General features: G+C 34.9%; 4 protein-coding genes and 1 pseudogene across 4 annotated transcripts; 1 reads left to right on the forward strand and 4 right to left on the reverse strand.

Annotated features, from left to right (window-relative positions):
- Window positions 1–9,286: 9,286 nt before the first annotated feature.
- On the reverse strand, window positions 9,287–10,603 carry LOC133180393 (uncharacterized protein F54H12.2-like). The gene has a single exon (XM_061314930.1). The coding sequence runs from the start codon at window positions 10,601–10,603 to the stop codon at window positions 9,287–9,289; it is 1,317 nt and encodes a 438-aa protein (XP_061170914.1).
- A 2,274-nt stretch (window positions 10,604–12,877) lies between these two features.
- Window positions 12,878–14,321, reverse strand: LOC133180529 (uncharacterized). The gene is made up of 2 exons (XM_061315026.1): window positions 14,234–14,321; window positions 12,878–13,619 (listed from the first exon to the last, which is right to left on the reverse strand). The coding sequence occupies exon 2, from the start codon at window positions 13,586–13,588 to the stop codon at window positions 12,881–12,883; it is 708 nt and encodes a 235-aa protein (XP_061171010.1). The 5' UTR covers window positions 13,589–13,619; window positions 14,234–14,321; the 3' UTR covers window positions 12,878–12,880.
- A 2,252-nt stretch (window positions 14,322–16,573) lies between these two features.
- LOC133180530 (uncharacterized) lies at window positions 16,574–17,259 on the forward strand. The gene is made up of 3 exons (XM_061315027.1): window positions 16,574–16,709; window positions 16,811–16,941; window positions 17,197–17,259. The coding sequence occupies exons 1-3, from the start codon at window positions 16,574–16,576 to the stop codon at window positions 17,257–17,259; spliced, it is 330 nt and encodes a 109-aa protein (XP_061171011.1).
- A 1,602-nt stretch (window positions 17,260–18,861) lies between these two features.
- LOC133180394 (uncharacterized) lies at window positions 18,862–19,554 on the reverse strand (annotated as a pseudogene).
- Window positions 19,555–19,809: 255 nt separating this feature from the next.
- On the reverse strand, window positions 19,810–21,612 carry LOC133180396 (uncharacterized). The gene has a single exon (XM_061314931.1). It carries the CDS (start codon window positions 21,610–21,612, stop codon window positions 19,810–19,812), a length of 1,803 nt encoding a protein of 600 aa, XP_061170915.1.
- Between the last annotated feature and the right edge of the window lie 357 nt (window positions 21,613–21,969).

Consider the following 21,969-nt stretch of genomic DNA (forward strand, 5'->3'; position numbering starts at 1 on the left):
TTTTTTAGACATTCCTGAAAGTAAGTTAGTAAAAAATTTCATACAAAAAAATGTACTGCCTGTTGTGCGTTAGTGCTGTTTTTTTTTTACCAAGTTTGGTGTATCAATCGCTGTAATTTTCAACAATGCAGTTCTTTTTCGACGTGCTGTTCGGAGAAAACGTTGAATTATTATCAATATGTCTCACGTTGCGAGTGCATTGCATTAGACTGTACATTTAAACTGAGATCAAGTCGGATTGATATACATCATGATACAAGACGCATTCTTACAAGACTATCCATGAAGAGGCTGATGCTGAGTTCAAAGAGAACGATTGTTATTCAGTGTGGCGGATGTGGTAAGTTATGAAGAAAAAAAAAGTGCATGAAATGCTTTCATTATATTGTAATAATTAAGGATACATAAGAGATCCATACAGAGAAACTTTAAAATTGTATTTCCAAACCGAAAGAGCATAATCTATAATTTTAATCAAATGTAAATATTAAGACTGTATGAAAAATTTCACACAAAGAAACTTGAAAGAATATTGTTAAGTTATATTTATAATTAAAAAAGTTGAAAAAAAGTATGTTGTTTCATTTTTACAGATATCCCAACTTTATTTTCTACGACTAATGCTTTCGTCATAACGTCTTCATCTCCAACTACGTCTTCATCTCCATCTACGTCTTCATCTCCAACTACACTTACAGGGCCTACAGAGACTTCAGCGACGAACCCATTAACCTGGGACACCTTCAAGACATCTACATATACTCCTTCTTGTACAAATACGCCACCACAACATTCTACAGACTCATCATTAAATAATGGTAATTTGGGTTTTATTTGTTTAGATTTAGAGTTATCATTGTTTATATATTTTAAATTTTAATTAAATTAGAAAATGGTTTTATCTTAAAAAAAAAATGTTAATATTTTCTTTGATTCAGTGTGTGACATTAAATAATTTTGACAATGATAAGTTAAAATCTGAAAATAGAAACGTGCATAATATTATATATGCTTATATAGGGTGACTATTTAATCATCATTGGTTTTTAATTTTTTTTTTTTTACAGATTGGATTTTCATTGCCCTAGGCGTGTTTATTGTTATAGACGCACTGTCTGTAACAATATATATAATCATCAGGGTACGCAGACGCTCGCGGTATCAATCACCCGGCATCCCTCTTTCACCTCTTCATAGCCCCGACACAGCGACATTCGAACCAAGACATTCTACACCAACATCATCCTCAGAAGAAGAAATTTTTAACAACACCACACTTACATCCATATCGTCTGAATCAACGCCAAAAATATCATTCACACCTACAGATACATCGTCAAACCAATCTAATGTCCAACCCGATAGCACCGTTGCTGTTTTACCAGTTACCTCGGAATCTGTTTCAATTACTGGCGGAATTATCGTGACAAAACCTTTGACACTAGAGATTACCGAAGCAGTGGGTGTTACTACACGAGCCATGGCAAAACGTCGTGATGACTGTAAATATTTTTTTTTCTTTTGAAATTTGATTATAAAAAATGGTGATTTATTTTTATGAGACATATTTTATTCATTTTAAAGTTTCATTTCCTTTGGAAGACCTTCAATTTTTTTTAAGTTACCAAAAGATTTTAATCAACTTTTCTGAGTATATGAATGTAAAACATCTTATCATTTTTTAGGACTTATCTATGTAAATATTGTAGATAATTAGATATATTACTATATTACCTATTGATGATTATTTTTCTAATTTCAAGTTGTTAATTTTTTTAACAATGTAACAAATCATTGCCGCTTTTATTGTTTTTTATGAAATATTTTACAATGTAGAATATAATCGATATACATGTATGTTATAATATATATATATATATATATATATATATATATATATATATATATATATATATATATATATATATATATATATATATTGGTTTTAATGTTCGTGGAATTTTTTACAACAATTTGATCAATACGGCAAAGTTCAGCTTATGGATTTTTTTTTCCTATCAATTATAAAATATTACTGTAGTTAATGATTTTCGTAGATTCTATTTTTGTTTAGATTATGAAAGTGTTTTAAAATAATGTATATGTCATACCATTTTATTATTTTTTATTAATCTTTTTTTTATCATTTAATTTCTTCTAATTTAGAACAATGATCGATCAATTGTTTATTAATAAAATATTAATGCGACTAACGTGTGTTTGTCTTCGTTTTTAAATGGATTAAACAGTTTAGTTACACAGGGGCTAAGATTACAATGACATGATAGACACTCGGACATAAGTGAAACTTGAGGGTAGAATGGTGAAAAATAGTTTAGAAAAAAAAACGTGACAGTTTTAAGTATCCTTGTCAACTTTGGTATTGAATGATTGAGAGGCGTGATTTTGCTTTCATCAAGTGATAACATAGTATTCTAATATTCATGTGGGTCAATGAGAACTGTGTTACTAAAAATAAAAAATAAAAATAAAAAAAAACTAGGTCTCTGACACAAAACAGGCTATTGCAAAGAAGAGACGGTTTCCTTATGTGTAAAAAAGTATCAAATATAGAGCAGCAAATGGCAGGAAAAAACTCCTCAAAGTAAATGTCACGTAGTTCATGAGATGACGGTGAAGTCGTGGTCAGACGTATGAGTAGTGGCAAAAAAAAAGTATATAATATACTCTCGACTTCGCAATTAAAAAAATTATTGATATTTATATTTTCGTTTATATATATATATATTTTTAAAAAGTGTTTTATCTTGAAAATGAAATGGTTGCATATTTGGAATTCCATAAAGCAACAAGATTGGCAAATTAAAGAAGTTTTGAAACGAAAAAATATGACTATGCAGAGTACTTTCTTTGCAGATGTCTGACTTTCTTTGTACTTACTGTGGAATGCGGTTTCCAAATTATATGGAAGGCCTCATTCATGAAGATGTGTGCACGGGGGGAAAAATGATGACTCAAAATCATGATGAACATGTAGGTTAACTGCATATATTAACCATTTATTTAATTATTTATTCAGATTGAAATTCTAAATATATGTTAATGTTACATCCTCTAAATTTTTGAAATTATAAACTATTTTGCGCAATCTTAAAATTTTTGAGAATGCGAAAACGCAATTCTATAGTGAGGAAACTCTATCTCCACCTCAGACCGATTTTCACGTTTAGTGATCGATTTAGGTTTCCTCCTTGTTATTCGACTGTTTTGTTATTTTACTTTGTCAGAAGCCATTTGTATGTTGTCACTGCGGATTACAGTTTACAAACTCTACGAAAGGACAAGACCATGAAGATAAACATGAACAAAGCGAGGTAACTTTAAATTAAGGATGCAGTATTAGCATGTATCAGTGTATGTAAATTTATTGATAGTACACTTGATAAAAGATTCAATAAATAATGATACATATGTATCTAAAACAGATTGACTTTGAATTTATTATTTGTTTTATTTTTACAAAAAAATTACTATACATTTCAAAAATATCAGAATAATATGTTGAAAGTTTAAGGTTGTCATGGAAAATGTATGAATGTACTGATCAATTATTTTTTTACTTCAAAGATACAACAACAATACTTGTGTCCCAGCTGTGGTGAGATATTGAATACTGAATCAGACTTTAAGTTTCACGAACTGTTTCATGAAATGGACCAGATCGACTACAGTGATCAAAAACCTTGGTCACCCATTTCACTCGGGAATTATGAGCCTACATCTAATCAGACAGAAGAACTCATGGATGTAGACCCTGATCAGTGTGGAATTTCAAACATGGAAACAGATGCAGAAGAACCTGTGTATTCTCAACCCGGTCCGTCACAGACGGGGACAAAAGAACAATACCATACAACCTAAGACTTGTAGGCGAGAAAACTTTTAAGAAAAACAGTGCCATCGACAAAAATTATCAAGTTAGATTTGATGCAGACTCTGTGGAACAGGGCCAGAGATTGTCAGATCTGCATCGAGAATTATAAAACACTTTTAATGATGCTCTTTCGCAAGCCACGCAAGGACTCGATTCGTCAACAGACCTGGGACGTGTCGTCATACATCATGAAGGTTTGACTAATCCCGTATATGTCCCCCTTAAACCTCTAAAAGATCTCACAGGAAAAGTTGTCATGGGGCATTTGCAAAATGTATTGACCAGTCACGAGAATCTCTCTCTTGATCACAGCTTTTATCTTAATGTGGGTACCATTAAAATTCCTAAGGGAGGAACAGGAGCCAGACCTATCAATAAACTAGGTGATGGTAAAGACTCTATGGCAACTAAAAAGTCTTGCATCAAAATTTGGAAATCGGACGAATTATGCCTTGCCCGCAGTATCTGTATGGGGTTCTTAAAATTATGCCACATTCCTACTGCAGATTGGCGACCATTGATTGACCCTAATGATGGAAAAACAATGGAAGAAAGAGTGATGGAATTAAGAAAATGTCCAACATGGTATTACAAACAACTAACGACTAGAACAGAAAAGGGTGAAGAATGTCAAAAAAGCCTTGCCACTCTCTTATGTCAGAAAGCCAATAAAAGTACTGAGAGACGTTTATCGATTCTAGACATTGCAGCTTTTGAGAATGTGCTCAACGTGGACATTCTGGTCGTCAGTTCCACTGTCGGAAACAAATTCATACGCACCATAGCACATTCTGAAGAGGGAAAAACAAATAGTAGACAACGCCTATTTCTATATCACAGTGAAAGAGGTGCAAATGCACATTTTGACGCCATTGCCAATATCTGCGGGCTATTTGCACAATCCAAATTCTGTCATAAATGTTTGAAACCATATCAAAAAAAGCACAGTTGTGCATCCACATGCATGGTGTGTAAAAGAACTGATAATTGTTTCGTTGGTCAAGAAGTAAGCTGTCGACGTTGCCACATGACTTGCAGATCTTTGAAATGTTTAAAATCACACAAACTACAAAGAGGGAGGACTCAGGAATCTCAGTGTGATCGTTGGTGGAAATGTACAGTTTGTAAGAAAATTGTAGTCAGACATCTAAGAAGACCAGAAGATCATTTCTGTGGAGAGTGGCAATGTCAGGCTTGTAAGCAGTTTGTGAATGTAGATCATTTGTTTTACATGAGAGCCTTAGAATGCAAGGAAAAGAAACCTAGATATATCTTTTAGGTCACCTGAGTCACTCAGGTGACCTATTGCTATCCGTTTTTGTCTGTCGTCGTGCGTTAACTTTTGAACATTTTCAACTTCTTCTCTAGAACCGCTCAACCAATTTCAACCAATTTTGGCATATAGCATCTTTGGGTGAAGGGGAACAAAAATTGTGAATTTCATGGTCCCTGCCCCCCTGGGGCCCAAGGGGTGGGGCTAAAACCACCAAAATTGATGCAATCTTTAAAAATCTTCTTCTTTACTCCTGGACATCAAGCAGTCAAACTGTTTACATGATTGTAATAAGCATTGGGTCCTCTACCTAAATTGTGAAATTCATGACCCCAGGGTCAGGGGTTCTGGTGCTAGGGAGGGGCTATATAGATCATATAGTGAAAGTGCATTATTTCTTTGAAAATCTTCTTCTCTTCTCCTGGGTATTATTTAAACAAACTAAGTGCATGGTTATGACAAGCAATGATGCCTTTTCCAAAATTGTGAAATTCATGGCCCCAGGGTCGGGGGTTCTGGTGTAAGGGCGGGGCTCTATTGATTACATACTGAAAATGCATTAATTCTTTGAAAATCTTCTTCTCTTCTCCTGGGTATTATTTAAACAAACTAAGTGCATGGTTATGACAAGCAATGATGCCTTTTCCAAAATTGTGAAATTCATGGCCCCAGGGTCGGGGGTTCTGGTGTAAGGGCGGGGCTCTATTGATTACATACTGAAAATGCATTAATTCTTTGAAAATCTTCTTCTCTTCTCCTGGGTATTATTTAAACAAACTAAGTGCATGATAATAGTGCACAAGGATGATTTTTCAAAAATTGTGAAATTCATGGCCCCAGGTTTAGGGGTTCTGGTGTTACGGCAGGGCTCTATTGATTATATAGTGAAAATGCATTAATTCTTTGAAAATCTTCTCCTCTGCTCCTGGATATTATATAAACAAACTAAGTGCATGTTTATGATAAGCATTGATGCCTTTTCCAAAATTGAGAATTTCATGGCCCCTGGGTCCGGGGTTCCGGTGGTAGGACTTAAATTGTATGAAGTTCTACAGATGTTGGGCGAAAGGGTTTTGTATTTCGATACAGATTCAGTCATCTTTGTCAGCAGACCGGGGGATGAAGAACCTGAAGTCGGATCGTTTTTGGGACAACTTACTAATGAATTAGATCCCGGTGAATACATCACAGAATTTGTCTCAGGAGGCCCTAAAAACTATGCCTACCGAACAATAAAGGGAAAAGAAACATGCGAAATTCGAGGATTTTCACTCAATTACGACAACAGTAAAAAACTTAATTTCACTTCGATGTTGGAATTGGTAACCGGACCACAGAATGAAAACGAATCGAGAACATCAAATATCAGTATCAGCTACCCTAAGAAGATTGTTAGAAATAAGCAAAATCAAGTCATCTTTTCCGCAGAGAAGAAAAAGAATACAAACTTGTTTACGACAAAAGAGTGATTCAAGACGGTACTTGGGACACATTGCCTTATGGTTACTAAAATGTATACATTTTATAATAGAATGTAATTTTGTGTATGATTATATTTTTGTATTTTGGTGTTTGTGAACATTGTATGATTTGGAAAAAAACCATTATATTTTGTTGAAATTTAATGTTATAAAATTAGTTGTTTTTTTTTTAAACAATGTATTTCTTATGTTTCACCGTTCAGATGTTATCTTAAAACATACCTTGTACATTATTTTCAACACATTAAATCACTTCTTTTTGATATCTAAAACTTTACTGATGTTATTTTGGACACAAAATTTATAGACTTTATTTTGTTTAAAACAACTTTATTGATGTGATGATACATGTATATCAAATTGCTTCAGTTTTAAAAACAAGATCGTTGATTTCAGTTTGACAATACATTTTTTTTAATTTCATTGTACATCATATAATTCATTCATTATAACCTCATGTAAAGACTTTTCTTTGTATTGATAAACAATATGCATTAAAATTTTAGCCACTTGATATTTGATTTAGTCATTTTTTTCCTGGGAGGTTGATAACCCGGCGGTGCACCGTCTGTCTGTATTTTTACTACATATCCACCACCACTCTGTACCTCGGAATGATCCATCATTTTCTTGTTGTGAATGAACGACGTGGGGGTGTCGATGTCTTTCAGTGCTTTATAAAACTGTTGAAATCCAATAGGATTTCCTTTAACATTTGGACTTAATGCATGTTTTATAAGATCACTGATGTGAGAGCCATGAATGACGTCACCCTTGTAGATTAAATTTCCATTTCCTTTCCAGGACACCACGTCTCCTCCGTATCGTGATAAAAATTTAATTAATCCTTTCGCCTTGTTTTGATATTTCACTGGAATGGTGTGCTCCAAGATTTCTAGAATTCGAGATTGAGTAGATGGGTCTTCATCACTGGGAGGGTCCTTGGGTAGAGGAGGTTTCTCCTGTAGACTGTTCGACTTTTCCTCCGATTTCAGTAGAGTTTGGAATTTTTCTTTTGGTACGAGTACTAGTTCTCGAGCCATTTTGAAAGTAGAGTAGTGCTGGTTTAATCAAATGAGGTATGATCTTGTGATGCTTCAACAGTAACGTTTTACGTCGTGACTTGCTCACAGATCTACTGGTTAGAGTACGAATGGCGTTTTTGTGATGTAGCAAACTATTTATGTACTTTTTGGTGACTGGGATGGTTCCCTTAAACACGTTATAAATAACTTCGCAAAGTGTTTGCATTTGAGCAAACGTCATGGTTGTCAATAAGCTCCTTCTCTGCTTAGCGCTTGCAATACCCAACAAGTCTAAAAACGAGAAATGTGCTTTCAATCTGCGATTCATCTTGAAAATGATGCAAATTCGTAATTTAACATCACATTTATTTAGGCAGGTAGACGGTGGTATCTTCTTTGGGTAAAATATGCGTGCGCAATCTGTACTTGTCTTCCGTCCCAGGACTCATGTCGACAACCAAATATCCAAAGGGAATCATAGTAGCCTTATCGTAGGCATCTTTAAAATATTTCAATTTTGATGGAAACACCTGAGATCCAAAAGTTAATACTTGTCGGGAATCTCGTACATTTCGAAAGAGAATAACATAATGACAATTTAATGAGATGGTTCTAGCAAACTTTCCGGGCATGTACAGGTTTTGAGCAAGCATGAATACACTCACTCGGCGATGGTGAGCCGTCACACAATACAAATTCAAGGATTCTTCACTTTTGGTAACTTGCATCATCATATCGTCTAACACCAAGACGGTGTGTTCCACACCGTCACTCCATTCCTCGATTTGTTCTTTGGAAGGCAACCCTTGATGCAAGATCAAATTATCGATATTTTTCTCCATGTGCTCAAACAAAGGTTGATATTCTGTGTAAGCGATAACTATTCTTTCTGGTGGTTTCTGAAACATGTCATCTGCTTCTTTAAGAATTTTGTAAACTAGAGACGTTTTACCACTCATGGTGGGACCAACGATCATGGCTGTAGCAGGGGAATGAAAGGGTAAAAGCGATTTGCGTTCCCACCAATCCTCCATCATCACTTCTCAAATAAGACTGAATCAGGAATATAAGAAACTTCTAATTTTAATGTAAAATGAAACCAAAAAGAAAATGACATCATCTTTTTATTTACAATACACATGTTAATATAGTCTTTACAAACAATTGGTATAATCAGATACAAGACGATATACGAATAAATCTGGATCATCCTTCATGCTAACATATTGTACAATGTATGGTAGGTTAAATTTGCGACATCTCATCAGTAAAAAAAATAAAACATGGTATCCACACGTTCCGGCACTTTTTTTCTGCAATGGTTTGTTTGAGTAAATTGTATTCTCTGAATTGAACATTAAAAAAGTCTTAAATCGTTCATCATAATACTCTGGTGGTTTGCCCAGGCTGTCGAAAAATTCTTCTTTTTGCGGACTTTCCATCCAAAAGGCGATCCAGTGTTTCCCCGGGAGATGAGAGGATTCCGTGATACAAACAAAGGCTGATGGGTAAAAATCAAGTTTTGCTGGTAGTGTATCTGGTGAATATACACCTTTGACGAATGTGGAAAGCAGCTCGTCATCCCTAATGAAGCAACGAATTTCAGAGGCATTCATACTTTGGTGTATTTGATGTCGCGTGAATGATCTACTTCCAAGAGAGCCGGAAACTCTGCATAAGCCAAGCAATTTAGTGTTTCGACTGTATCGGCTGCAAACTTCACTTCTAATCTTACGTTTCCTTGTCTCACCAGGTTTAAATACTCCTCACCCAGATCGTCAGGGGCCAGACTAAAAGCATAAATGGCATACCCTTTTCCAAACATAAATCTTTTAATCTGTAGACTTGCATCTTTATTCCATTTCTCTGCCACTTCAAACAGATTGACAAAAGGCGAGATGTAGTTTTGATTGACTCCTGTATCAATTTTCATGGGTCTAGAGGGTAAGCTTTCCCCATTGACGTAGAGAGCTATTTCTTCTGCCAGATTTTGAAAGTTAAAGGGATTTTTCTCGTAGTTACCGTTTACGGCCGTCTGTGACACGAAACAGAAAAGAGCTTTGGTAGGTAGATTGTTGGACCATACGTTCTGCCAGATAAAGGAACCAGATCCCTTTGGACAGGTACTCATTATGACTTCGGTTCTAGTCAGAGGATACTTGGTCGTATTTTCCTTCAGTATCTCGGCATGATTGATCAGTACCCCAATGTCGACTTTAATCATACAAGCTTTAAATGAAACATCTAACAACTGTAAATTGTAACTTGGGCTTGCTTCTTTGCTCATAAGGATAAAGGGAGCGGTATTCCTGAACAATTTTAAGTGCAGGTCCACACCGTTAACCAGGTATTTGTCAATTCTAAAAACGTCCTCGTACAAGGGACCTTCCATATCAAATATATGACTCTGCTGTGTAAAGGAATATCGGTTAGCTAGTCCTCCGTTAGAACCACCGTAGGCGTCGGGGTTGTCCATGTCGTCGTCGTCCAAATAATTTAATTGGGACTGTAACTGCGATTGTGTGGCATCGCCTCCACTGGAGAGAAGGAGTTTCAGATAAGCTTTCCAGGGATAGTAACTGGTGTTGAGGGAAACGAGTTTTCCATTCATGTACACGTCGATCTGTGACCACATTGATTGCAGAGGTACATTGATAATTCCGGTCTTCTCCTGGGCGGCCAAAGCAGCACCGTCCGATTTAATGAGTTTACATTTTACATACAGTCGACTGCGTCTTAAATCTATGTACTCGTTTCCCTGTCCGGGTACCGAAATTTCGATGGGAGCATCCTCGGAATCGAAGGAGCTTACGGGTCTGCATTCCGAATAATAAATTTTTTCTACGGCTACTTGATTGGGAGGGACTGTAAATAAGGTTAATTCTGCTGGAAGTCCGATGTCGGTAATCTTGTCATTTAGAAAAACCATCCTTATTTTTTCAGTTTCTTGAATATAGTACCTTCCCAATCTTCTCCCTCAAGTTTTTTTCTCTTTGCACGCTTAGATGTTGTCGCCTTGACAGCTGATTTAGGTTTGATTGTTTTCTGTCGTTTGTCGGGTTTAATAGTCTTTTCTGACACGTGAGGAATTTTTTCCTTGATGGCTTCTTTTAGTTCCGATTTCGCTCTTTCTTCCACGGCAGCCATGGGAGTCACGTGTTTCCCCACGACCTTTTTGTCGGGTGATTCTGTTGAGTGGGGGTTGACGGGAATCATGTACGGCTTCTTGGAAAACATTCCTCCTATTCCACCACCCGTTTGACGACCCCTATATTTTCCAGGTCGAAACTGACCATACATCATGTTTCTGTAAAACGATTTCCAGACCCTAGGATCTGAAACGTAGGTTGAACCCATCATTGTATTTCAAACAAGCGTTTCTTCAAGAGGAGGGTTACGGTTACACTGCCTTTTAAAAATGAAGCTGCTTGATTAGAAGAGTTCCTTATATAGATCCTCACGTCTTGAAATTCGCCCAATCGAAGGGGTACTTCGCAAGGGTTAGTGTATATATTGTTCCCAGCCTTTTCTAAAAACACTCGTCGTAAGAGAGGTAACTCTCTCTCTCCCACTATGCTGTCTTGACACAGATTACTACACACGTATAATTCGCGCTCGGTATTACCCGAGAGCAAAGAAAATTCCAAAAGTGAAACGGTCTAGTGGCCTTGAAAGTACAACGGTTTTGGTATATGCACTTTAAAGTCATACAGAGTGTTTCCGGGATAAACGTTGTGACTGTCAGAAGATCTGAGAACCAATCTTATGCTCATTTTTAAAAAAAATGATCATCTATTCGCAAAATCCGTCTTATTTATACCTCCTGCAGGTCTGACTTCTTGATCCAGGAATTAAATTTGGCTGACCATTGGTGCCATGATACCAGTACTTCAGCTACCCCCTTTCTCTTTCGTTCCTTCAAAATCTTATCGATTTTCCAAATGGAATCGTCGTCCTTGTTAACTTTCTGCAGTTCTTGAGAGTAAAAGGTACCGGATATGGATTCGTCTGCAAAATCTTTGAGTTTTTAATCGGGAATGCCTTGACTGCGGAATCTACTGCTGACTTTGAATATTTCTCCTGTCCACTTTTGATCGTATTCTCTTTGAAACAATCGGCGCAAATGTGTTATCCGCACTTTATCGTTAATCTTAAACTTGTATGATTTCTCTTTTGAATATTTGGTACTTGGAGACTTGACGTTCATGGGACCTTGTGTTTTCTTATCAATTTTAGTTCTCTGTAAATAAGCACTATATCGAACTTCATCTTCGTTATTTTCAGTGATGTTTGCAGGTGCAAATCCTCCCAAAGGTCGGGACGGCGTATTGTTAATGCTCTCTGTGATGAATGGTAATTCGTTCAGGTATTTGTAAGATTGCTTATGAGCAAACATTCTGTGTAATCTGCTTTCTAAATTCTGTATGCTTCTCTCTGCAAAGTTACTTTTTGTTTCATTTTCCGTAAATATTTGATGTACACTTTCTCTTTTTAAAAATGCAGAAACCCATCTATTCTTAAATTCGCTACCCTTATCGGTTCTCAGCACTTTTGGCTTTCTCCCTTTGGCAAATATGACTTTTAAGGCATCTATCACGTTAGTGGCCGTCTTTTGTTTTAAGGGAGCCGTAAATAAAAACCGAGAAAAGATATCTTGTAACACCAGAATATACTGAACTCCATCGTTTTCCTTGGATATGTTTCTGACATCTTGTAAATCTCCATCCCAAATAGAGTCAACAGAATCGGTAAAAATGTGCCTTCGAGGAAACTTCCTACGAACCCTCTTTTGTAGAGAATACGATTCCAAGTCTGATAAAAATTGTTTTATGGCTTTCAAGCCGATTTTATGTTTCCCCTCTTTTTTAACGATCTGATAAAGTTTATAAGGACCTGCAAATGAGGCTGCCTTTTTAACATCAGTCCAAATGTTTTCCAAGTACGTCTGTTGTTCTTTTGTCAACTTCATGTTTACATATGAATGTAAAAATCAAAATTAACACATTATATAAAATTTATTAAAATCGTTTTTAAATGTAATTGACATCAAATTAAAATAGAAATGATACACACATATATAATAATATTTATCATACATAATATTCATTATTTATGTCACACAAAACAATATTTACAATCTTTTTGTTTTTTGAACACAGTATATGAATACATAGTCATTCAAAAAAAAGTGTAACAATCTCCCTCTTTAGTAAGTATTTTTAGTGTACTCGTTGGGATTGCACCTGGGGCATTGAAGGGATCCCATTTGATTTTGATGGCTCTCCGAATTTTCACAATACTCCACGCTTCTTATCTGGTCTCCAATCTTTTCTTCTACGCGTGGTATTAAACATTTCAATTCTTCCCATTCATCGAATGTAAGCGCCGCTCCACGTCTGGTCGGAACTATGTCTTTTTCATTTGGGGGCATCCACCATTTCCTTACGTTGACCAAGGAAAACCCCGTTTCGACGGTGACATAGAAATTTTCTCCTAGATGTTTTTTATACGAGACGGGCATTTCCGCCTCGTGGCGTTCAATGGCGTCGTCTATCTCTTCACTGTATAGTTCTGTCAGCTTTTTCCATTTTTCTAGATCAAGAGATATTCCCTTTTTCGTAGGATACAAGGTCTCATCTTCTTCTCGTTCTTCATACACTCTCAAGTGAACTTTTGTTTCCCCTTGAAACTCGGCAATGACAAGATACCAGTTTCTGCCTAGATTTTCTCTCAGAAGTGGTTCCTGCTCTGCTTGGTCAGCGTCAAGCTTTGGTTTCTTTGAAGGAGGAGACTGTTCAAGTGAAGTCTTGTCTTCGTTTTCTAAGTCAACAAACAATCGTTTTCTTATACGACCGGGTTCTCCAGGAGTCTCTACATCTTTGCATTTCCACTTGGTCATAGAATTGACAGCCATTCTTGTGAAGTTTGACGTGACGGGTAGCAATCTGAAGCGAGTGTGAAAACACAAATTATTTCCATCGTTTTTATACATAATATGTGTCGTCATTTTCTATTTTTTGATATAAAAATCATCATATACCAAAAATACAAAAATACTGTCATCACATCTAAAAAATTATATAACTTCATTTCAAAATTTTATATTTTTTCGTTTTTTTTTATTATTTCAATGGGTTGTGAAATACTGTTGACATCTGTATCCGACAAAATCATCATATACCAAAAATACAAAATACTGTCATCACATCTACAAACTTTATATAACTTCATTTCTAAATTTTATATTTTTTTTCGTTTTTTTTATTATTTCAATGAGTTGTGAAATAGTGTTGACATCTATATCCGACAGACCTTAAAAAATGTCTACTTTCCCGTCAATGAAAATGTGTATCCTGAATTATCAATAGAATTTTTTTGTCATTACAGGTATTCTTAGTAAGTCATGGTATCTTAACTTTCTTTATTTCATAAGAGTGGTGAAATAGTCTGCCTCACTGATTTATGTCTGAAAACACGATAATTTTCATTTTTGTGAAGCTTCATGCTACATTAAATTGTCACAATAACAGAAGGTAAAATCACTCAAAAGTCATTCTACCTTGACTTCAGTCCGTCCTGTTCTGGTATCAATATCAATACGCTTTTCCCAGACGTTATGGTAAAATGGTGAATGTGATTGTTATACACTTTCCCTCCTGCTAATCCACACCCAATTTTGAATGGAAAAGCTAGTCTTCTGTGAGGAATATTTCTTAATTTGGAAAGACTTTGTGCAAACCATTGCTCTCTGTTAATTTGAGAATATTTGAAAGGAGGGATATTTCTCCGACTCCTACGACCATAGTCCCACTGTGAAAATAAGCAAATGACGCCAGGCATACCGATCTCAGGGGATTTCATGATCTGTATAGTTCCAGGTGTACTTCTGTCATTTAGAACAGCTAAGTTTCTTGTACCTTGTGGTCTACGTGTTTTGTACACATCACCCCAAGGGTACGTTTTGCTCATTTTCTCACTTAGTCCGTGAGGTTTAACAGTCAAACAGTTACACTGATGAACGATTCCATCAACGTCCGTTATTTCCAATAAACATCCATATCTATATTGAACAGTCATATCTTGTACTGTCTAGTTTCTTTTGTAAAATAGGTGAAATTAGACTCTCTATTTGTTGAATTCTTCTCTTAAAATGTGCTCTGTCAATGGCATAAGTCATCCATTCACCCTTTCTATCCTCGACAGGAATGAAAAAAAATTCTGTATTGTCACTAAAGTGAACATGTTTTTGAGATGTATGTATTTTTTTTACATCACTAGGTAAATGCTCCATATTTTAAAAAATATCACTCTAATATGGAGAATATTTTTTCGGCATAACCCTCCGTTTTAATAAGTATTCCTCTGACCCCCAACTGTCAGCAATATCATAGCCGTCCTTAATCACAGTCTGAAAATCTTTGATACAATCTGCTTTGCGATCAAACCATTGACTTTCTTGTAAAGTCCAGGTTTTCTTTTCAGACTCTTTCGATAATCTTAGTGCACTCCAGGCTACAATTTTTCATTTGTACTGTGTCCTTCGACTGTCCATAGTGAAATAAAAAATTTAAGCCAAAGGAAAAGATATTTATAAGTGAAAAAACCCATTTTCATTGGACTATAAGTGTCAAAAAATAAAAACAATTAATTCATTTAATATTATGAAATATGGAGATTAAATTCAAACTTGCACACGGATCAAATGAGGGAGTTTTAAAATGGAAGAGTCAATATGTCCAACAGATGCTTTCAAATATTGCCATTGCATTTTATTCATTTGTATTCCCTCAATAGTAGGTAACCCGTCTTTAAAACGTCGAATATCAATCAAACTGTTCTGGTTCAAGCTACATATAGAAACATAAACATCATTAGTTAGGGGAAACTGGTCGGTATACGGACACATTAGAGACGTTTTGTTCTAATTTTTCCATTCTATGATATCCATCGCTAAATCAATACCATTTTGTCCTTTCTCCAGCCATAGGAGATTGACACAAAGCAATATAAGAACGGCCATTAAAATGATAAACATTGGAATCATCCACACTTTGTCCCTCCAGCAAGTACGTTTGAGTCTTGTTCTACACTCTTCATCACAAGTGTTTTCAATCAAATTTGTCATAACCGCAACACTCTCCATTTCAATGTATTTTTTTTCTAGCCAACCTTTTCTTGGTCAGAACAAAGATTGAATGAAGATTCGGTCATCTCTTTTATTCTTTTATACTCCCCCCCCCCTCCATTAATAGTTACATGGGTCATAAACAACGACCAATTATTTTTGGACACTAGATCTATCACTTTTTGCTTTACATCTGTTTATTTTAAACCATACAAAGTTTTCAATTATAGATTTAGAACATACATCTCTAATTATACATTCCTCACATTTCGCATTCCTCGTATACATGACGCATGCTCAGATGTCATCTTATGAATTGCACAACCTTGCGTCATAAATCTATAATTGGCCCACCCACCATTTTTAAATACATCTATAATTGACCCTCCGCCATTTTTAAATACATCCAAAAATAAACATCCAAATATGAGAAGGTATATCTGCAGCATCAATGATCTTAATTTAACTCAAAGACAAGTTCCCCGTTGTTGGGGAATGAAGTTCGTCGTTCATGATGGAGTCTTCTAAAACAGTGAACTATATATTGTTTATTCCATAAAATGACACTAAATTGTTTACTCCATGAAATGACCAAGAAAACATCTCGGGTAGAGTTCATACAAGTATTTCTCATTTTATTGGTAAACAATTTTTTTCAAAAACACTTTTACCAAAAAAAAAAAAAGTTCAGGGGCAGTTCATGTTCATATACTATATATAAAGAGGCTACATTTTCACAATTTTCATCTTGCGATCATTTTGAGATTCGACACCATGCAAACGTTCGAGAAGGAGGAGAAGAGCAATGGGAGTATTCAATTTGTTTTGAAAGAATCTAACAAATATGTTAGGGGGCAATACGCAGTTCAGATGTCTTATTACAGAGGCAAGGTTTACTTGCATCTGCAGGGTAAGTGATATTTGAATCAAATAACGTTATTATGTCTTTTACGACAATACTGGATAAATACATGTATATTAAGAGTTGTCTTTCTTTTATCGTTCTCTTAGACAACAACAACGGGAAAAAGGCTTCGTTTCCTGATGATGTGTTTGAAGCTATGAACAATCCGTACTACACAATCAAAAGAGCGGTGGAGGAAGTTAGGAAGACCAACGAAGGGCCACCTAGCCCGGAACTGGTAAGTTGTAATTAATTCAGTATCATAAACGTTACATTCTATTTATTTTCAACTTACTAGATATATAAGGGTACAATGAGTTTTTCAATGAATAGCTTATGATCACAAAAGAAGCGTGTAGCTGAGTTTGATGCTGACGATGAGTTCTAACTAACGAAAAACGGGGACACTGACATTAATTAAAAACATATGATAGTATTCATGTAATGTGTAAAATGAAACGATTTCTATCAAGAGTTTTATTTTAATCGATAGCTCGTGGTTGCAACGCGTAAAAAGAGGAGGGTGGTGGACCTGGAGGGGGAGGATGACTTTTAACTCCCAAAAAAAATAAACGACGCGGAGACACTAAATATCTTATATTCCACGTAGTTTGTGATATGAAACTTTTTCTTACATCTATAAATGTTTAATTAATGATCTTGAAAAAAATTGTCATGCATTTTCATGTGCAACAATTAATTGAACACTTAATCTCTTCCTTAATGAATGTAAGATTATACATTATTAATGTTAATATTACACCTTAGTATGCTCGTAAAATGCTTTTAAGAAAAAAGTTTCATTGTTTGCATATATTACATTGTATAGATAACTTGTGTGACATTTAAAATAGTAGAATGTTCTTCTTGTTATTGATATCTAGAACAATTTACTTTAGATAAATAATGAACTATGTACATTCATAATAATTTTCAAAACTTTAAGGTGTATTTTTTTTAAATATAGAACTGTACATGTGGGAAAAAACACTTGACTCTGAACGAAAAACAAGACTTTGAGAATGTTTTTGACCATACCGTTGAAATGTCTGATGAGGTGTACAACAAATTAAATGAATTTATGAAAATGAAAGAGCAATGTATTATAATTCAAAATTATCTGGAAAATTTTAAACAGAACTGTACATTTGGGAAAATTCACTCGACTCTGAACGAAAAACAAGACTTTGAAAATGTTCTTAACAATGGTCTCGAAATCTTTGATGAAATGGACTACAGTTTTAATGAATTTATGAAAACGAAAACCAATTGACACTTTCGTTTAAATTTAGAATTTTATACTTAGCATTTTTTATTAAAATGTAGAGCTGTTACTGTGGAAAAGTTCCATTGACGTCTAGCGAAAAAGAGGACTTTGTAAACGTTCTACATCATTACTATAAAATGGCTGATGAAATGAACTATTTGTTTAGTGAATATATGGCACGAAATGATCAATGTGAAATAATGATAAATTATTTGAAAGACATTGTATTTAAACTCTCCGGAAATGTTCAACTGGTGGAAAACGTACAAGACTTCTTAAACGTTGCGATGAATTTCATTGAGACGATTGGTCAGTTGGACTTCTTGCATAAAAAATGCATGGAGGCACGAAAACAACATAAGATAATTTACAATTATGTACAGGATGTTGTGTCTAAACGCTGTAATCATATGTACATTTAGATCTCTCCCTTTCCTGTTTTCAGAAACTTAAGGAAGAATGGCGCAATTAAAAAAATTGTTTACTTTATCGATGAAATTAAAATGCATTTGGTAATAAAAGTATTATCCAATCATTCAGAAAATGTACACATGATATATAAATTTATATGTGTAACAATTTATAATTAAACACTTGTATGACTCGTATCGATTTAGATTTCTTAAACCATTATTGTATTTTAAACCAACATCTGAAAAAGTAAGAAACGTAACGTTTATGGTTTTATGTCCTGTGAAAAGAACGAATGACTATTTTCTTTCAAAATTTTAATTATTTATCAATTAAATTACATTAGTAAATTGAGAGTCATTTATTCTTTGGAAAATATTTACATCATATATAGATACATGTAGTGATTTATATACGCAAGTGTCCCATTCATACTCTTTATTACAATAAAATAATACATCAAATACAAACATTGTTATTTTAAACTTTTTCATATTCATCAATTTTATAATGTCCATAAGAATAGCTATGTACTCCAAATGGAGCTAACCACCACCGCTTATCATCAAAAGGTGACAAAGATATTTTATTGATGAATTATAGATACAAGACATGATTGTCACTACAAATGTTCTGCATCTTGTGACGTGAGCGTTGCTTTTCAAAGAGACAGTCCTTGTACTGGAAGTGATTAAGATCTTTGATCACCACTGATTAAGAAATCCCTTTTGCTTTCTTCACCTGGGTTTCCTTATCGTCATGAATCAGGAATGAATACATTTTGGCTCTTAGTCCAACAAATTCTTTCACGGGATACCCTATCAGATAAAGATATTACGATAAGTTTATTCTTGCAGCAAACATTTTATGAACGACTGAATTCTCTTTACTTATTTAAAAGTAATAAAAAAACATACCTCCGGTTTCATCTTTCATTTTTCCCACGACTTTCTTGTTTATTTCACTGTATAGGAAATGATTTTTGGGGTAGTTAGATGTATCAAATAGTTTTCTATTTCGAACCATGTCTTGATATAAATCCTCCGTTTGGAACTTGCAGAATAATGAGTCGGTGTCTGTCATCGGCAAGGTTGCCCTGTTACCATATTGTTTCTCGACATATCCATAATGGAATTGGTACATGAATAATTTAGAAAGGTCCAAGACAGTCATTCCCGTGTAAATGGGCTTATTTAGTAGTAGTTTAACCTTCTTGCTTTTCACTCCGACCAGGTGTTGGTTAAAGATTGTAAAATTTTCGAAACTTGGCTTGGCTACCAATTTTTGTAATCTTTTTTTGTTATTTACCAAATTAAAATTCATCCTCATGCGGATATTTTCCATTGTTTTCCTGTAAAGAAAAGAGCACATATAATTACAGAGATTCAGTAGACATGGAAAAGAAAAGGATAATGAATTTCAATTTACTTACCCAAACACTATGTTGTTGTAGTCTTTGTATAATTTTACTTCGAAGTCACTCTTTGCCTGTCGTCTCATATTGGTGTTGTATTCTATGTAAGGTTTCAGCCATGCTTCCTGTCTAAATCGAATAGCTCTATGTATTTCAGTTAACACGAGTCCTTCCTGAAGGTAAAATTGCAGATTGCGATAGTGTAAAACATATTTCTCCTTTTTGCGAAGAGTTGGTATCAGTTTTTTTGAAACTACGCCTTTACTTTTTTTGTTAATGTTCTGGAACTGTTCTCTACAATATGGAGATAAATCATCCAAAAGAATTGTTACCGACTCTGGAGCTAATGGTAAGTCTGAATGATAATCGTGTAATTTGTCTGGATAGCTCAAAGTGACTTCTAGAATATACCCAATGTCACTATTTTTCTGTATATTCATTACGTCGAGTTGAGATATTTCATTGTCAATTAACCAACCAAAGTCTCCAACAGACAACGGTTCTAGCATGGCACCCCCATAAAGATTATTCATGTCAAAGTAGCCCAAATACTCTCTTGGCTTATTTTCATCAAATGTTTCTGGTATGTATGGATTGTTGGCCTCAGCATGTCGAGTTGCCATCATAGCTACACCCCCTCGTATACCTTTTTCGATCATTTGGTATTGATCAATATCCGTCAGTAGTTCCAACTCCACTTTTGTCATTTTTAAACAGGCACTCCAACACATACCCGCCAATGTAAAGTATTGTGCAGGATCTAGGTTAAAGCTCTCTATTGATACTTCTCTAAACCTTTCAAAAACATCAACTAATAAAAGGACATCACATAGTAGGTATAAATCATGATAGTCACCCATTGTTGTCATTCTCATTTCATTCCATACTAGCTGTGCATGTTCGTATTCTTTATCGGATATTTCAGCTTTGCTTAAAGAGTTGTAAAATGCCGATTTAGGAGGTAATTGTTTAGTCATAAATTTTGTTGCATCGGTGACAAAAGAGTACGGGTAAACACCTTTTCTCAAAAGCAATGTCTTTTCTTTTTCGGTTTTGAAATGTCTGTTAAAGTATTTAAAATGTGCATCTCCACTTGATTTGAGTTTTTGAACTAAAGTGTCTAAGGAAGACGATAGAAATTGGAACGAATCAATAAATCGCAAGCTACCTAAGCTAAAAGTTACATATCTCTCGTTCGAATTAGCAATGACACTAAGCTTTTTATTCTTGAATAGACCCAATTTCTGCATGATTAAATGTCCATCGAAGCCTCTCAGGTTATGCAGAATAATTGGTATGAATTCTACCTGTTTAAATTGCAAGTTACAGTCACGGTGTGCAATTCCAAACACACCCCCACTTACGTGATCATGGCTTCTAACCTTGGTTGAATTACCATCAAAAGCTAAACCGAATATGTGACAATTTGTAGCTTCTTCAAATTGTTTTTCTATTTCATCGCTTATTTTCATGGGCTCTATTCGTTTCAGTAACTTCAGTATTTCTTCCTCTTCTTTTAAAATCATGTTCAGAAATGTCTCTACTACATTTTCACCGCGGTATACAACTGGCTTTTTGGTATATCTAATGTCGCTGGATATTACTTGATAAGCGAAACTACAGGGCTCGAATTCAGACAAATTGACAGTATGTGATGAAATGGGATCGAGATCACACGTCTGAATGGGTTTCACGTACGTTTCAAAATCGGCATATATTGTAAATGGGACTTTTAACTGCTTTGCAATTTCGGTGAATTGTAAAACGTCATTTTCGCCTGGTATAGGCATCTCAATCTTTTGTTCTCCAAGAGCCATACAAAAATCGACGCGTTTGTTCAATGTATGTCGTTTAACAAATCCATGTAAACAATATGGACAGTAATGTCTTGAATGGCGATTAGTCTCTCCAGATGTACGGAACAAAAACCTGTTGAGATTTTTTATCAGACAGTAGTGAACCTGATCCTTGTTTTTTAAATAAAGGAGGTCTACGTGTGATAGTTTTTTTCTTTTTTGTAATTCGCATTGGAAAAATCTCTCGATCCTCATAACCAAAAACATTAACTGACACATGATTCTGGTTTTCAAATTTTTCTATCTGCGACAATTTAACAGGATAGTGTATCCCTTTCATGTTTAGTCTGTTAGCGTATTGAAGATAGTTGCTCACTC

This window comes from Saccostrea echinata, unplaced genomic scaffold, assembly GCF_033153115.1.
Source record: "Saccostrea echinata isolate AGI-Se365-2 ecotype Australia unplaced genomic scaffold, CSIRO_AGI_Sech_v1 ptg000006l, whole genome shotgun sequence".
NCBI lineage: Eukaryota > Metazoa > Mollusca > Bivalvia > Ostreida > Ostreidae > Saccostrea > Saccostrea echinata.

Bases quoted from the DNA above. Each gene is read 5' to 3' on its own strand.
- LOC133180393 (XM_061314930.1), bottom strand. From the start codon at position 10,603: ATGGTTTTTCTAAATGACAAGATTACCGACATCGGACTTCCAGCAGAA.
- LOC133180529 (XM_061315026.1), bottom strand. From the start codon at position 13,588: ATGGCTGTCAATTCTATGACCAAGTGGAAATGCAAAGATGTAGAGACT.
- LOC133180530 (XM_061315027.1), top strand. From the start codon at position 16,574: ATGCAAACGTTCGAGAAGGAGGAGAAGAGCAATGGGAGTATTCAATTT. The intron at 16,710-16,810 runs GTAAGTGATATT...TCGTTCTCTTAG, and splicing joins GGTTTACTTGCATCTGCAGG to ACAACAACAACGGGAAAAAG. The intron at 16,942-17,196 runs GTAAGTTGTAAT...TTTAATCGATAG, and splicing joins GGCCACCTAGCCCGGAACTG to CTCGTGGTTGCAACGCGTAA.
- LOC133180396 (XM_061314931.1), bottom strand. From the start codon at position 21,612: ATGGCTCTTGGAGAACAAAAGATTGAGATGCCTATACCAGGCGAAAAT.